Source organism: Lepisma saccharinum, chromosome 1, assembly GCF_977018435.1.
Source record: "Lepisma saccharinum chromosome 1, izLepSacc3.1, whole genome shotgun sequence".
Taxonomy (NCBI): Eukaryota; Metazoa; Arthropoda; class Insecta; order Zygentoma; family Lepismatidae; genus Lepisma; species Lepisma saccharinum.
In genome coordinates, this window is record NC_139229.1 from 127,403,521 (window position 1) to 127,421,412 (window position 17,892).

At 39.5% G+C, this 17,892-nt stretch overlaps 1 protein-coding gene across 3 annotated transcripts in view; it reads left to right on the forward strand.

Annotated features, from left to right (window-relative positions):
- Positions 1-17,892, forward strand: part of LOC146000932 (transmembrane protein 268) — a 51,600-nt gene that overhangs the window by 12,328 nt on the left and 21,380 nt on the right. For all 3 annotated transcript variants that reach the window (XR_014443516.1, XM_083138408.1, XM_083138409.1), the window contains exons 2-5: positions 2,085-2,582; positions 2,781-2,896; positions 7,715-7,948; positions 11,888-12,034. Coding sequence is in view for 2 of the 3 variants with exons in the window: in XM_083138408.1 (XP_082994534.1) it covers positions 2,096-2,582; positions 2,781-2,896; positions 7,715-7,948; positions 11,888-12,034 (984 nt within the window). In the remaining variant the exon portion in view is untranslated. The remainder of the gene's footprint in view (positions 1-2,084; positions 2,583-2,780; positions 2,897-7,714; positions 7,949-11,887; positions 12,035-17,892) is intronic.

Below are 17,892 nucleotides of genomic sequence, written 5' to 3' on the forward strand. Positions count from 1 at the left end.
ACACTTTTATAGGACATAAAGTCCCGGGCCCTATTCATAACGATCTGCTGTGACTGTGACTGTGTCACCTGAGTTATTCTAAAAAAAAATAGGGACCAATAATACCCTGAGAAGACAGCACACAGTAACTTTTGTGCTATGAAGTAATCGTTCATGAAGCTGATAAGGATTGCGAGGTGCCCAGTACCTAAAGTTTTGTTTGTTTACATAACCAGGTAAATGAAAATGGGCCTCGTCAGACATCATCAAATTGTTGAGAAAATCGGGTTGAGTGTTTATCATCTCCAGAAGCTGTGTACAGAAATGTCGACATGCCTCTAGATCTCTGGGCAATAATTCTTGCTCCACTTACATCTTGTATGGATGGAACTTCATATCATGATGCAACATCCGTCACACACTTTTGCCCGATATGTTAAGGAGCTTGCGAATGCTGACAAACTGATCGCGTTGGACTTTGCTCTAAAGCAGCTCTTACTGTTGCTATGTCCGGGGTATGAACTGTACGTGGCCTACCAGGTGGCTTCTTGTTTGAAGCAGATGCTGCTGTTCTGAACTGCAAGACTCACCTCGTAATTGTCTTCCGCAACGGAACTTGTCCATTCCGGCCAATTTTGAAATGTTCCCGAAACAAACGCTGCGTTTTTATGATACTATCAGTAAACTTGAAAAAAGTTTCAATTGCACACGCACGATGTACATTCGACCAGCACTCCATATTGACTGCTAAGGTCATGTAATATGGCAGACAGAAAATGCTTTAAACTGCACTACACAATGGTATAAACAGCAGCTCGCTAGGAAGCCATGCCCAACAATAGCACACGATTTAAAATGGTCATTGTTTCTGCCGCACCTAGTATTTTGTCTTTTTTCCAAAAATCTAAAAAAAAGTAATTCTCTATACAAATTGTTTTTCGAAGTATTTCTGTTTTGTGAGAGAAAACATGAAAAATAGCAACAGTCAATAATCATGTAAAGGTCATCATGAGAGAGGTGGTTATTAAAATTTGTTCTCTGCTATAAATAATGATGCCAGGACAATATACTATTGTATAGCATTATAATAACAAATATGTATGAGGTATTAGACATTCCCAGCTGATAGTATACAAATGCAAATTGGTCAGTACGTGGGTACATGTTTCTTACATTTGCTGGCAAAATTCTGGACCACAAGGTCTGCACATGACACCTATTGCTTGCAGACCAAAGGTTAGTATGGTACCAGTCATGAATTGCAAATCATTGTGCTTTATTATTTCTTGTCTAAAATCGATATTTTTGGGATGATACAGTTCAAATTGGGATCCAGAGCCCTATGAAATATTCCTTCACCAGTAATCAAACCGCAGTTTATAGTGGACAGCATTAGCCATTATGCTTTTGAAGAGGCTTCTTATAGTGGTTCTGTATAGTAATTAGCAAGCATGGTGGCCCAGTTGGTAGTGCATCCGGTTACCATACAGAAAAACCCACCTATGATGGAATTTTTACAAGGCAGCTAAAGTATGGCATTGACCACATAGATATCTCCACTATGGCAGAGATTTCCACACCTCTGTCCACTTTCATGGCATGGTGGTGCAAAGTACAGGGAATGGCTTCGTAATGTTTTTCATCACATTCAGCCAACCACTTTGGAAGAAATAGAGATAATTTTCGAAGTTCTTTTCAGAATAGTTCCAACAAATACTGTGTGTTATTGGTTTGCAGGATCCCAGTGTGTTATTGGTTTGCAGGATCCCAAAAAATCCCATCCTGATCTGACGTCAGGAAATGATCATGTTTGAAAGTGGTTAATTCTCAATGCTTTTTGCACTGTAAGTGGCTAAAATGTATTGAAAGAAGTCGTTTTTACTCCAGATATGCAAAACTATAACTTGAAAGGGGTGGGGGGAATGTGCAGAATTGGAGATTTTCAGTGTCCAGAAGTTTCAAACATTTCTCGTTCTGAAAATTTCTCAATCGAAATTTGCAAATTTTTCCCATCCTGAATGGGATTTTAAAAATTTCCCACCCTGCAGACCGTTACTTGACACTAACAAATTATTTTACATGATGCATTTTTACTTCCTTTTCAGTGGTGAGCACAATGAGTGAGACACCAGCAAATGAAAATGGGACCACAGACAGCAATAAAAAGAACTGGGTTAAGTTTGAAGAGGAGGAACAGGCCAGAAACAATGCATCTGGCGAACCATCATTCCCACAACCGGCAACAAATGCTGCAGATAAGAAAGATGCAGTCCCCCCAGAAAGGGAACAATACAGTGGTGCTGTGATAAATCCAGAGACAGTACACGTTAACCTGGACAGAAGCATGAGCAGGTCCGTGTCTCAGGAACAGAGTGGTGATTCCCGGTCGCCAATTCCTTCCTCCACCAATTCCGATGGTAAACCTGTTTCGACTCTCTCCGTGTCCAGTCCTCCATTCCAGTCTCAGGATGCTCGAATCTCCATTCCATCGTCAGCCCCGAAGCCTCAGGGTATGAGAAGTGTGGATTTGAGGGAAGTGGCGAATGGGAGGTTATCCACAAACATATCAACCTTGGGAGGCACTGTTATCAGGCAAGGCTTTGGTAAGTTTAATCTTTTTGTGCCAGAGTTGCATATAATTTCACCATCTTATCATCAAATCTTGCAAATTTGCATTATCTGCTCAGCTGTAGAACTTTTTGTTTCTATGGTAGAATATATTTTACTTTTTTTTTTTTTACAGTTTTTCTGGTAATTTTTGTTTTGAGGTATTCACATTGTGAATTATTGTATTTTTACAGCCAATGGGGATATAATTGTTACTCTTCTTCCTGTTAATACAAAGTGGCCTTGGATCACCCCTGCTCAATTCCGTCCAGAACTTGTGCCTGAAGAACTGATGGCCCAGGGGCTCACAGTAAGTTTCAACTCCCATGATTTTGCTAGTTTTTGTGCACTTCACACTGGGTGTTCAACTTATAAAAGTATGCTAGTACTTGTAGCATATGCAGTTGAATTTATTTAGGTTATTTGACATATGCAATAGTGTAAAGGCTGGTGCTGTACTGAAACTGTTGAGAACATCATTCAGCTTAATCAGTATGCCCCCTGCTGCACTGTGTTTGGATGTTTGTTCTTTATTAGAAGTGTATTTATGATGTGATTCTCATTTAAAGAATGTGTGTTTGGTCAACTCGGGATCAAAAAAGTCAGTGAATTATTTAATGTTTTTTTTCTGCTTGCTTGAATGAAAACTGAAAACATTTCACTTCACAACTGGTTTTCCTTGTGGGAATAGGGTGGGACTCCAATTTTATCTTTGTGGATTTTACTCCAAAATCTCTTGGTCCAATTACAGCAAAATGTTATAACATTTTTCCCACATATAAGTTTTTTTCACCTTGGTCCCCTGAAAAATGTAAAATTAAAGCTCCAATGTATTTCATATGAAAACATGTTATTTTCTTTTTCTCTTTTAATTTTCAACAATATTAAATAAAACTTGATTCATTAAATTAACATAGTACATTATGTCATTACTGAGTGGTCTGGAAAGCTATTTAAAAGTACACCTGAAAAAATAACAGAATTTGTAGTCTGTGCTTCGACATATCTTAAAACAGGGATGTGTGCGCCCAGGATTTATGAAGAGTAGGTATGCTGTTTAACACCAGTTTGTAAAAAAAATAATTGTATTAATGAATTGGGCATTGCAGGCATGTAATAATCAATTATACAGGGTGTGTGGCTTGAATGTCCAATAAAAGAAAAATTCATAACTTGAGATGTATTTGAGATATTTCTACAGAGTTTAGTTCTACAAATAGAGTAACTCAAAATGTTTTTTTACATACCTAGTATGTTTCAGTGATGGTGCAGATCATGTAGATCATGAACTGGTGTTTGATACACTTGATTTTTTTACAAATCCCCAAATCAAAAATCAAGCAGGTCTTCTAGGGACCAAGAAATTTGATGGCAACCCCTACCAATCCAATGCCCAGGAAATTCACGGTCCAAAAAATCTCTTGACAATTCCTGCGTAATGACACGGCACGTCATTTAGCTGGAATATCACGTCACAAAGAAGTTGTGGCACAACGTACAAGTCCAACATATCCAGGTAATTTGCTCCATTAACGGTACGCTCCACGAAGAAGTATGGCCCTATAACCCTGTTCTTCAACAATGCACACCAGACATTCACTTTTGGAGAGTCACGTTCGTGTTCTCTCACTACACGGGGTGGTTCCATTCCCCAGACCCTACAGTTGTGTTTATTCACCTTCCCAGAAGTGTGGAAAGTACAAGCATGTGATAAACAAAGCAAATCAAGGTATGCCTCATTTTCATCAATTTTAGCAAGAATTCCTTTCGCGAATGTTTTTCGCAGTGACTTGTCCTGAGGTTTGAGTTTCTGACAAAGCTGCAATTTGTATGCCCGTAGGTGCAACCGTTTATGGAGAACATCATGTACTATTGACTTAGGTACCTGTAATTCCCTACTTGCTCGTCGGATAAACTTCCTAGGGCTTCGTTGGAAGGACGTGTGGATTTCTTCAACACTAACCTCTGAAACTGCACGCTTTGTGTGGTGGCCTGACATTGACTGCACACTGCCGGTTTCCCGAAGGCGTTTGTCCCATTTATTGATGGCTTTAAATGTGGGAACATTGTCAGTTGGTCGTAATTGATACTCACGCCAAAAACGACGTTGTACAAGAGTTACGGACTTCAGCTCTGCAAAAGCAAGCACACAGAAAACCTTTCAAAAAATATATTTAGAAAAATACTAAAATTTCCCAAAATGAATTTGTTTAATACTTTCATGCACCTTTGTTTCTCAATTAACACATGACAAAAGAAAGGTTGTGACAGGACATTTCTTTGTGGCCGAAATAAATATTGGGATGCTCACCCTTCATACTGTCATGATTTAGTTCCCAGGGCTTCATTTTCTTCCAAATTGAAAGATGTTTCCAAAGATGTACGTAGGTTTGCAGCTTCACAGAAAGTAATCAAAGCTGAAGGTGGCTCTGAAAGGGATTCAAAAAGATGCCTTCAGGAGTGGTAGGGATGTTTAGACAGGTGCATTTCCTTGTGAATATTGAAAATGTCCACAACTATATTTAGTTCAGGCTAATTAGTACATTTTTATACATTCTCATGCAAGTATTTCTTGAAAGAGCATTGTGTAATCCTGTCCATTGCATACCCTGTTTTCTTTAATCATTCACTATATTATTAACACATTTCAGAAGATAATAAATCATTTATTTGGTAGAAGTTGTACATGTTATCACTTCCTTTTTTTATCTTTCTCATTTCCTAGTGTGAAAGTGAGTAGTAGTTGAAATTATAAGAAGTGTTATATGTAGACCTCGGATTTTCGGTTTTTAACCAATTTTTTTCGTTTACAGGTATGTAAGAAATAATAAGTTACGTCAGCTTTTCGTTAAAAAATGCAACAACTGATGAAGTTTTATAGTGCCTTAAAAAAAACTATTTTGCTTGTTAGAACCTATTTTAGGTTTATGCACCTAAGTCAACCTTCTTTAGGTTTTTAAATATTTTTAAAGGTTTTTACAGAATTTTTTTGTCCCACAGAGGCATTTGTTTTTTTTTGGTCATGAAAAAATTGAATGATGAATGCGTTTGAAACAAACTCTCTGTCAATTTCCCTTCCTCCAAGCCCTTGGTGATTTTTCAAAGCTCTAAACAAAGCAAAATGTTTGTAGCCACTGTTACCTGTTCAATTCAAAGTGGTCTGATCTGTGTGGTACTGCTCACTTTCACGTCACTTTGGTGCTTTGTGGCATTCACGCCTTGCAAACTAACATTTCAGCATTGAAGTATGCACCACTGACTATGTTTTTGTTGAAAGATTATTGCAGACAAAATTGTGGAGTTTGACGGTGGATAACATGAAAATAGATTTTTTCGTAACTACCTAGTCATATCATAAATTCTGTTACAAAGTTAATAATGAACTACAGGCACAGTGCTCAAGCTATTGTATTAATATTTGGATGTTACAAAGGTACATGTCTTGCCAGCACAGAGCACCAATCACTGTTCAAAATGGCCACCTCTGGCCTTCACACAGGCCCGAAGTGTCTGAGGCCAGTCAGTGATCGCAGCATGCATGGTTTCAAGGGGAAAGTCTGCCACTGCCTTCACAAGAGAACGCTTGACCTCGCAAGGTTTGGATGTCTCTTCCTATAGACCATGCCCTCCAAAATGGACCACAACCTGTAGTCCAATGGGCTGAGGTCGGGGCTGCTGGAGAGCCAATCAGCAGGAGCAGTGACATCAGGCACATTCCTCTGAAGCCACTCCTGTGTGGTCTTTGCCTTGTGGGCCGTTTCTAAGTCCTGCAGGAAGCTCCATGGTTCATTGTTCAACATGGTGCGGGTCAACGATTTCACAAGTGGCTCCAACGCTGTCCCTTGGTACACTTTTACAGACGTTTTCACACCATGTTCACAGAAGTGGAGGTCAGTTGTGCCATCATACGAACCCCCCCACCAAACCATCACTCAAGCGGGATGATGTCCTCTGAGGATCCGTGACGTGTTTTCAGTGGCTTCCTAGGATGTCTAGGCATAAACACTGTCGTTTTGACAATTGTAAGACTCTTGAATCGTGAAGATTTTTTTGTCCGTGAAAGGGATCCTCCTGTGGCCACCATTTGCGTAATGCTGAAGGAGTCTTTTTGTTTTCTGCTCCCTCTGGACCTTAAGCTGTGGAGTGAGGAAGTGACCAGTCCTTCGCCGATAAGCGCAGAGTCCTAGGTCACTTCGGAGCACACACAACTTTGACATTTTCGAAATGTTCAGCTCTTGAGCCATCACTGCTTGTTTCCTTACAGGATTTCATTGAATCCGTGCCGCCACTATTTTCACGAGCTTCTGGCTCCTCACGCTGCGAGGTCTACCTTTCCTGGGGCGGTCCTCAATTGTCTCTGTGTCACAGTATCTGTTGGTCCCATGCACGAACATCCTGCTGATATTCAGCTTTTTCAGGATGTTGAAAATGTCAGATGGTGATTTGCCAACTTTGTGTAATGCGATTACTGCCTCACTGTTCTCGTATGTACCCCACTCCATTCCACTCACTGTAAAATTCACCTTTCCGCTACCACAGCCCAACACACAATGATACTGGTTGTTGTCTGATCCAAAATTGCAGGGTTACCTTGCCAACCAGTGTTGCCATCCCTGTCTAAACTTTGTAACAGAATTTATGATATGACTGAGTATAGGCGAAGAGTGGATTTTAATAGCAAATTTCCAATGGTAAGTTCTGCCATTGCCGTAGAGTGAGGCAACACACACAATGTTATGCAAGGTAGTGTGTATTTCAGGATATAGATGTCTCGTTTTCATTGCCGGTGACTACACCTAATCAGCATTTTTTCAAGAATTTTGAACTATTTAGAGGTTTTTTGAACCTACTTCGAGATTTTTTGAGCCTATTTTAAGAATTTTAGGACCTATTTTAGGATTTTTAGAACCTAATTTAGGGTTTTTTGAACCTATTTTAGGATTTTTAGAGCCTATTTTAGGAACCTAAAAGCACACTTTTTAGAACTTAAAAATCCTAGGTCTAGTTATATGATATTGCTAACTCATTCTGGCCTTTGCATGTACTAACAAGTGCAACTGTAATATCCTTATAGATTAATAGTGTAACAACTAATACTAGTAAACTAATGATATTTTTCTTATTGCAGCTTACTGTTGAAGACTATGTCCATGTAATGGAAGTCTTGACCAATGATGTTAGATTTAATGCATATAATGTTTGCTACAAGAGAATCCTGATTTCGTGGATTTTCATGGCATTTGTTGTTCTTCTGGGGCTTCTCTTCTCTGGAGTCACTGGTTTAACTCTGTTTGGTTTAGGTGTCATCTGGCTGATCTTAAACGCAGGAGCTATATTCCTATGTATGTGGATAAAAATCAAGGTAAGAATTTTGTTTTCTATCATTTAAATATGGACAAGCAAGGAATTTTTCAGAATCACTGAATGCTAATGTACATACTAAGTGTCCCTTAAAATCTGAACTGTGCTTGGCCCAACATAAACTGTTGTAGGGCCTCCCCGATGGTGCAGTGGTAGCATCGTCACCTTGTAATCAAGGGGTCCCGGGTTCGATACCCGGTGGAGGCAGAAGTGGTTCGGATCCCACTTTAAACTGAAGGTCCAGTCCCGATTATTATTGTGCATAAAGTGGACTTAAAACAACAAATCAATCAATCAATAAATAAACTGTTGTAGGCATAGCAAGAAGTTTCAATAGTGTTGATGTCATGATGAAGATTTTGTCATTCATGGTTGGTACAGTAAACACGGTAGTTTTAGTATTGCATAGTTGAAGTTCGTTTTTATAGCTTTTACTATAAATTTCAAAGGCCACTGTCTTCATTAACAAAGGTTATGTCATCTAGGATGAAAATATTTGCAGGTCACTGCTTTGTTTATTCCTTTTTGTTGTAGTTCTGATTTTTCCCCATTGAGCGGTGCTGGTGGCTGTTTACTTGAGTCATTTGCTGTACTCTAGGTTTCGGCAATTGTTCCGATTCCATCGTCAAGAGGCAAGACCTTTGAGATTCCTTTCTGGCATTGCTAAAATGCTCTCCATTTTGTTCTCGTACTGTGTGGATGGTCGTACTGATGTAGTGGCTATGCCTTTGGCATGTGGTCTCTTACACCCTGAGAATGCGGGTTTTGGTAGGTTGTATCTCTTGAAGTTCAGTGGGGCTCCGATGTGGTTTTGTGTGTTACTTTGATTTTGAATGGTTTGAATGCCTTGTATAGTTTGCCTGGTACGGTGGTGTGGGAATGCAATCCATTTGGCTTTGGGTCCTTGATTCACGTTTTGTCTGCATCTTGGGTGTCAGAACTGGGGGTTGAAACTGTCATTCGGTGAATCCATTGTTCAGTTTTATCTGTGATACATGCTGTGTCATCTTGCAGGTCATGCTCTGTGTATGAATGTTTTACTATAGAAGTTAATTTACATTCTGACTTAGGGGGGATTAGAGTTGGCGTTGGATGCTGAGGTTGAAAAAGGGGGGATTAGAGTTGGCGTTGGATGCTGAGGTTGAAAAAGTTGAGTTGGCCATTTTCTTCATTTTCTGGGGGTCCTGCTTGTATGTAACTAGAGTAGGGTCTGCATATCTTCTGTATCTGTGTGCATTAACCTTTACACTCCCGAGTAGGTTTTCCGGCGGGAATTTTAAATTCGAACACTCTTTGGAGGAAAATTGTTATAACTCTGGCACTATGGGAGCAATCTGCTTCAGATAACTTTTGTTTTGTAGCTAAAACATCAGCGCATGCAACCGTGTACAATTCAGAACGCCGGACCGAGGGAGGGGGCTTGTGGGACACAATGCCTGAATTTCAATGGAAAAAAACATAAAAATGTGGAGTTTGACCCCTCTTCTCCCAGAATTTTGGGGAGAGGGCGCGAACTTTAGTATTATTTTCAAAGAATTGATATTTCTCAAAGAGAATGAAACATGTTCTTGGGTGCCATACAAGTTGAATAATAAGCCAAAATGTGATTTTTTTTTTTTTAACTAATAGTATACAACCTCTGACATAAAGTTCGGTGAATGATCCTGAATATCGAAAGTAGACAAATTCTTAATGAAACCTACCTTACTGTCCTTCGAAGTAGTCCCCTCCCGTGGCTATGCACCATTGAGAACGGCTGTACATGTCTCGAAACTTTTAGAAAAGTCTTCTTTCGGGATGGTGTTCAAGACCCTCGTCACGTTGCGTTGGATGTCCAGAATACCCTCAAATCTCTGACCTTTCAAAACGATTTTGAGGCGTGGGAAGAGAAAGAAATCTGGAGGATTCAGATCCATATTTCTTGCAATGCATTGCTACAAAGAATGAGAGCTGGTGTGTGAGGTACGACCCTGAAACGAAATGCCAAAGCATGGATTGGCGTTCTCCTGCATCACCCCGTCGGAAGAAGGCCAAGGCGGAAAAATTGTTGTTCCCTCCAGCAGGAATTCCTTGTGGATCATGCCATCATTGTCAAAGAAAGTGATAAGCATCGTCTTGATGCGTGATTTTTACACCTTGACCTTCTTCCGACGGGGTGGTGCAGGAGAACGCCATTCCATGCTTTGCCGTTTCGTTTCAGGGTCGTACCTCACACACCAGCTCTCATCCTCTGTAGCAATGCATTGCAAGAAATTTGGATCTGAATCCTCCAGATTTCTTTCTCTTCCCACGCCTCAAAATCGCTTTGCAAGGTCAGAGATTTGAGGATATTCCGGACATCCAACGCAACGTGACGAGGGTCTTGAACACCATCCCGAAAGAAGACTTTTCTAAAAGTTTCCAGGACATGTACAGCCGTTCTCAATGGTGCATAGCCATGGGAGGGGACTACTTCGAAGGACAGTAAGGTAGGTTTCATTAAGAATTTGTCTACTTTCGATATTCAGGATCATTCACCGAACTTTATTGTCAGATGTTGTATACTTTGCATTTTTGGAGGAAAATTGTTATAACTCTGGCACTATGGGAGCAATCTACTTCGGATAAGTTTTGTTTTGCACCTAAAACATCAGAGCATGCAACCGTGTACAATTCAGAACTCCGAACCGAGGAAGGAGGGTTTGGGGGGCGCAACCTCCGAATTTCAATGGAAAAAAAACAAAAATTTGAGTTCGCCCCCTCTTTCCCGCTATGTTGGGGAGAAGGTGCAAACCTTAGTATTCTTTTCAAAGAATGGACGTTTCCAAAGAGAATGAAACATGTTTCATGTTCCTGGGTGCCATACAAGTTGAATAATGAACCAAAATGTGAAACTCTGTTCGGAAATGTGGCATGGATATGTTGCGGAGGAGGGGGTAGGTTGGTCATCAGTGTGAATTTCCCAGGCTTGCTCCAGACCTGTGTCAGAGTTGCCACCCAAACATAAGAGTATGAAGGTCCAAAATGCACATTCATTTTAATCAGCACCATGATACCATATGGTATCATCGGGGCAGTACGACCTTACTCTGATGATACCATATGGTATCATCGGGAGAGTAAAGGTTAAGTCTGGTTGGATGTGTGTATGTAATATGATGTTGGATAGGCTTGCAGAGAGGGTGTTGCCCAACACTAAGCCTTCTGTTTGGTGAAAGAAATTGTTCTCAAATTGGAAATAGTTGTGGATGAGAGGAGTATGTAGGAGAGTGCAGATTTCCTCAGTTTTGTAGGGTGGTGTCCAATTGCTGTGGAGCCATGTTCTGAAGGAGTTGAAGTTCAAGGCTGATTGGTATTGAGGTGTACATGCCAGCTATATCTATGCTGGATAGCTTGCAGTTATCATATTTCATGAAGGAAGTCATGAATTCTCTGGCTTTGAGGTTGTTAAGCAGTAAGATAGTTTGTCATTTTAACTGTGGGCACTAAGTTTGCAGAGCAGCAATTTTGTCAGGTGTACACTGGCTTAGTTGAAGCCAGCCACTATAATACACAGGGTTTCTGGTTTGTGTATTTTTGCTCTGCCATAAGCATATGGAAGGCTGGTGTGGGTGTTGATTAATTTGTCACTTTCACATTTTTGGTGGGGCACATTTCCCTATGGCTTCTCATATGGCCGTACTATATTGTTTTGATGGGGTCGTGTTTCAGATTCGCACTGTGTTGACCTTTTTTCATTATTCCATATTGATCACCTTTGTCTGATTAATTGCAACATATAATTGAAATTTAATTAATTGCCACTTATAATTATTTATATTGAAAGCTGAACAAAGTGTGTGTTAATGTGGAAATTGAAACCCTCTTACAGACTTACATGTTTGTTAAGGAAATGTCATTAAGTATTAATTTCCTTTCCTTCTTCGATTGAAATGTATTAATTTGTTTCACTTTCTTCTAGTTAAATCATAACTTGGAACGGTGTATGGCTCAGGTGAACAAGCATCTGCTGCGGCACAAGATTATTCTAGGTCTGGATGACAGAGGGAAACTCTCATGTCACAAAGTCAATTTGTGCTTCATTTATTTCGATACATCAGATTGCATAGTAAGTGTCAAGTTTCACATGTTTTATGTTATTTCACGCATATTGGAAAACCTACTAAACTAAACTATTGTAGATATTTGCTTAGTTACAAAAGCTAACAGAAGTAGATTTATGATAGTAAATCCTTTTACCTATTGTAGTATCTAAAGAGAAGCCATTTGTACAGTGTATAACTATTGTGAGTGGAGAGTGAACATGGCTGGAACACTATGATTTCACATCAAGTTTCTGAAGCAGCTGTTGATATTTCATTCATGTTTTCTTTCTTTTTTTTTCTTTTTCTTTTTTTTTTTTGTTCAAATAAGTATGAAATTATGGCATACTTAAATTATAATTAGGGTGACCATATGTCCTGTTTTGACTGGGGCAGTTCTGTTTCAGAGGTGTATGAGATCCATATTATTAAAAAGCCACGATTTGTCCTATTTTATAAAAGTTAGGAGTTATCTTGAAAACCAAACATTTCATGATAAAAAAAAGATGTATTGTGTGTGTTCCGTTATTTGTAGAATAAGTATACAGTTTCTCTACGGAATTGCAACAAGTATTTAAAGTTACTGCATCTTAACACAAATTCAAAAGAAAAATCTAGAGTTGTGTGTCTGATATGCAGGGTAAGGTTTTCGGGAAGATTTATAAATGATTGATGAATAATAAAGCTGTTCTCAAGAAGATTGGTTCTTCTGCTAAATACTTCTGGCATTCCTCAACTTCAGCGTAGGACTAACATCAAAGGTTGATCAGAAAGGACGAGAAACTAGAAACTATGTTAGTCATACAGAGATTATAATAATTAATACCTTTTTGACAATGGGAGATCATATTTCAGTTATTCTTTGATGTATTATTTATGTGATCCATCCTTTAATAAATATTAAATAACAATAATAATTTTATAATTAGGCCTAACCAATTTTCAGGAGGGGGAGGGGGTTAACTGATCTTGGGATGTACCGTTTTAAGGTCAAAATTTGTTGGTCGCCCTAATTATAATGCAAAATTAGTATTGTATGTTTGTAAAATAGTTGTTTTATGTTTCTGGAGGAGAATTCCCAGGCTCCCTTATGAAATTAAATTTTGACACCTCATGTCCCAACAAGCACAGTTATAAAAAAAAAGGGTATTATTCACAAAAACTTATACACATTGAACTATAAGAAATTTTTGATAATTTATTAAATACGTGTTCTTGTTCAAGAATGAACATATTTTTCTATGCCAAATGTTCCATTTATCTGACACTGGGTTAACAGTTCCCCTTCCCCCTCATCTTTCAGTATGACATCGCCAAATTAAACTTACAAGAGAGAGAGAATTGTTTCAGTAAATTCAAGCCTTTTGGTTTTGTTGCTGCCCCTTCCACCAAATTATTGCCCAACATTGTTGACATACAGTGTATTGTTTTCTCCTTTGTGCAACAAATATACAGCCAGTTTTAGCGGAAGCTAAACAAAGATAGGTCGAGGAATAAAAGGAGATTGTTTATATTTCTTTGTTTCTCGTGCACTGGAAAACAATAAGACTATAATAATCACATTATTTAAAGACCCACGTGTCATGCAAGTAATGTATTTTCTTACCTTGATTCAGCAGTTCCTTTTTGAACTGGAGGAATTTTCGGTGCTAGACAACGATATTGTCCCTGTCAATGAGTATCGTCTGTCAAATTTGCTTCCCCAAAATGAACTCAACATGCCACAAGAGGCGATTTAACGTCGAACGGGGAGATCGTCATCATCACTATTAACATCAGCCAATATCTTCTTCACACTGGACAGCTAGCTCTTTCATGATGGTTGCGGAAAAACGCGGTTTAAAATTACTTACGTGAAATTTAGAAATTTCTCACTTCCGCATTGCACAGTTTAATGGTTAAATCCTATTAATATTGAAGATCCACTGTCTTCATTCACAAAAGGGTATGGCATTTGAAGCGGAGATGGTACCCCGTCACAGCATTGTTTGTTCCCGGGCGGCGGTAGTTGAGATTTCTCCCGTTCGGCAGTGCTGGCGTGCGCATCCTTGTTTGTGTCGTCTGCTTCTTGTTGTCTGGTGGCGTTGGAGGTTGGGGAGCTGGGCCGTGCTGTCGGCAGTGCTGTTCCTGTTTCCCGCATGGCTGGAGGGGGGGTCGAGTATGTGGACCGCATCTTTTCTTTTTCAGGTCAGGGAGCTTTCTGAGGACAGGGTGCCAAGTTGGGTGTGCCTGTCCACTGTCCAGGTTCAGTGCTGGTTTCTGTTGGATGATAGCATGGGTTTCCTTGACAGTGTTTTCTATGACAGAGCCGGTTGGGTGAAGTATGGATATGGAGGAGATGGTGTGGTTAGTGGAGTGGAGGTGTTGGGAGAGGCCTGATTTAGGTGTGTCATTTTTGGCATCTTTTACGTGTTCGTTGATCTGTTCTTGGACAGTGCGGATGGTTCTGCCAATGTAGGTGTTGTGGCATTGGCATGTGGTCTTGTAGACACCAGGGGATGCAAGTTTGGGTAGGTAGTATATCTTGAAGTTGGGTAGTTCTCTTCCGATTTGGGATATGGATTTGTGTGCCACTCGGATGTTGAAAGGTTTGAGGGCCTTTGCAAATTTGCGAGATGTGGTGGGGTGGTATGGAAAGGCCATCCATTTGGGTTTAGGATTTTGGTTCGGGTTATCTCTGTTTCTTGGGTGTCCGAGCTGGGCTTCCGTTTTTGCACACCACATGGATAGTTGGCGCTCGGTGTAACCATTGTTTAGGCCTATTTCAGTTACGCATGCTATTTCATCATGCAGGTCATCTTCTGTGCAGCTGTGTGTGAAGGCTCTACTGTAAAAGTTCATCCATACTCCAGCTTTCTGTTTTGGTGAGTGGTTGGATTTTGCATGGATGTACTGGGTGCCCGAACCTGGTTTCCTGTATACGGATGTGATGAATTTGATTGAAAAAATACGAATGCACCTTGCGCCGTATTGTGCTTATCTCAAAATCTGTGTACTTGCTTATGCGAGCAACAACGTGTTTCTTCATGGGACTCACAACTTGACCGGTCGTTTTCCTTTATTTCACCACACCTAAAAAACAAGATACAAACACAACTACATTCGGACACTAACTTCACTTCTTTCTCAGGATACCACCGACACAACGTCATATAAACATTAGGATCAACCTGCTTCTTGCCATTTTTCAAACGGCTGTATTTCTGAAAGAAACACTGAGAACGCGCCTGCATACTCGCCATGTTCGAAACTGGCTCTATTTTCTTGCTTCTCACGTGATCAGTTGTAATTTATACAATCATCACGTATTATTATTATTATAAAGAGAAACCTTTAACCTTTTCAGTCCCAAGGCCATTTTCACAAGTAAGTCTCTCTCTCCCGAGCCGATTTTGAGCAAAATGCAGAGTTTCAATTAAATGAGTGTAGATCGGAGACTAATTGCCCTAGAGAGATGAGTGATATACCATTGTACGCGTAATGAACCAGAGATTCATGCAAATTCGGCGTATATGTGGCGGGGGAGAGGGTGCTAACTCTCAAAATTGCAAAATTTCGGAGAAAAAAATATTTGGTTCCCCCACCCTCCCCCCAAGAAAAAAATACATGACAGCGTCGACATGCACATGGAAATGATCGCTGACATGTAAGGAACACAAAAATATTTGCATTATTATCATATGACCAATGTAACTTGAGTTGTACCCCCAAAAGGAATGGTCGGCACACCACTGATTCAAGCTGAAATGACTTTAGCTCGGAGACTATTTGCCCTGGAGATATGAACGATATACCGTTGTACGCAGAATGAATCACAGATTCAGACGATATATAATTTATGCACATTCGGCGTATATATGGAGGGGGAAATCCCCTGAAAATACTTTTTTTTAAAATGGGGTTTTGCCTCCCTCCCCCTGAAAAAAAGGATATGAAAAGTTCAAAATGCACATAGAAATTATCGCTGGCATGTAAGAAACAGAAAAATATTTGCATCATTGTCTTATGACCAATGTAACTTGAGTTGTACCCCCAAAAGGAATGGCCACTGATTCAAGCTTCAAAATGCAGCGGTACCTTGAAATTACTATAGCTCAGAAACTAAATGCCCTAGAGATATGAAAGATATACCGTTGTACGCAGAATGAATCACAGATTCAGACTATATATAATTTATGCACATTCGGCATACATATGGAGGGGGAAAGGGGGGAAATCCACTCAAAAATACTTTTCTTTTAAAAAAAATGGTGTCCCCCGAAAAAATGTCAAAATGCGCAAAATGCAAAAATTATGCAAATTTGGCATATATATGGAGGGGGAAGGGAGAAAACCCCCAAAAATTATTTTAAAAAATTGTCACTTCACCCAAAAAATGTCCTCGCACTTGGGCACAAAACGACACCTACGCACAACATTCAGGGACGAAAAGCTAGAACGCAGTGAAAAATGAGCGTCGATTCTTGCAGCTGCTTGAAATTCTATTTTTAGACAATGCAGGTTAACCCCTGTCGCAACTTGTGGACACTTGTGCTAAAAAAACAAAGGTTTCCTTCAGCGCGCTTCGAAATTCCATTCTCACAATTCAGATTCAACAACCATTCTTCCCTCTTCCCCTCCCCCACCCCCTGCTTGCACCTTCACGGAAAACTTTCATTTTGACATCGCATACTGATAAACAAGCTTCCTTCGAATGCAGTTAACAGGTGGGAGTGAAAAGCATTGCTTTAGAACAACAAAGCCGGTCTTCCTTTGTCGGCAAAAATTTTCCATTAAAAAGACACAAAAGAGAAGTCCCTTTCCTGCCTTTTTCCCTCCATTTTCATGAAGACAAAAAAAAATGCAAGAAAACATTTCTGTTAAATACATGTGTGAGGAACAATATAAAAAAAAATCGAAATTCTAGCCAAAAATAGAAACGTTATAACGTAAAAACTACGACCTTGACACAGCGTCTCGATCGAGACACTTGGGACTGAAAAGGTTTATGAAAATATATTTTAAAATGTATATCCAAATTTAATTTACACGTTTTTCTTGCATTAGCGTACTTTTATAAAATGGACTACATGCTATGGATGAAATCAGTTATTAGGCTGTTGCCAACCTGAAGACTTCTCACTAAGTCCAGTACAAAAACAAAGTCGTATGTCGAATGTCGGCATTTGATAGTGTGATTTCACATTGTCAGTGAGATGATGATGTTGGGGGGGATTGCAGAGGTGTTCACACTCCGGAATACTTTGCCTAATCTTGATGATAAGGATGAGTGATCATCAGATGAAATTGATGAAGAGACACCCACAAATATCACCCATGCCGGGATTCAAAACAGGGAACTTCGGTGGTGAGTCCGAAAGTTGGCCACCAGGCAAGGTGTACATTTTGATTTTTCATTTTTTACATATGTACATTTAACTCCCAACAGGTCATCAGTGAAACACTGCTTATTCCGCATCGTTTGACAAATGGGATATCTTTGCACCTTGTGGCTATGTGCGGTATTTTATTTTCATAAGTAGGCAACACTGTTAAGGTACACGTGCTTTTGTTTACAGAAGGTCTTAAGTTCTATGATTCTCACTTTAGATATTGTTATTAGTAGGGACGTTAAGTTTTTGTTTTATATTTCCCTAAATTTCAGTGGTTTTTTTTTTACTGCAATTCGGTGTTATTTTTATGTGTTTTTTTACTGTTTGTTCTATGCATAAGATTTTCACATTGCTGTAGTTGTGGAACAGAGAAGAAAATTTAAGTTTTAGTGGCAAAAATAAATAAATTTAAGGCTCACCTTTCTCAGAAATGACCAAATTTCTTGCATTTGGCAACTAAATATGAAATGTTTATTGAAAGATATCACTCAAATCTTTGAACACAATCATAT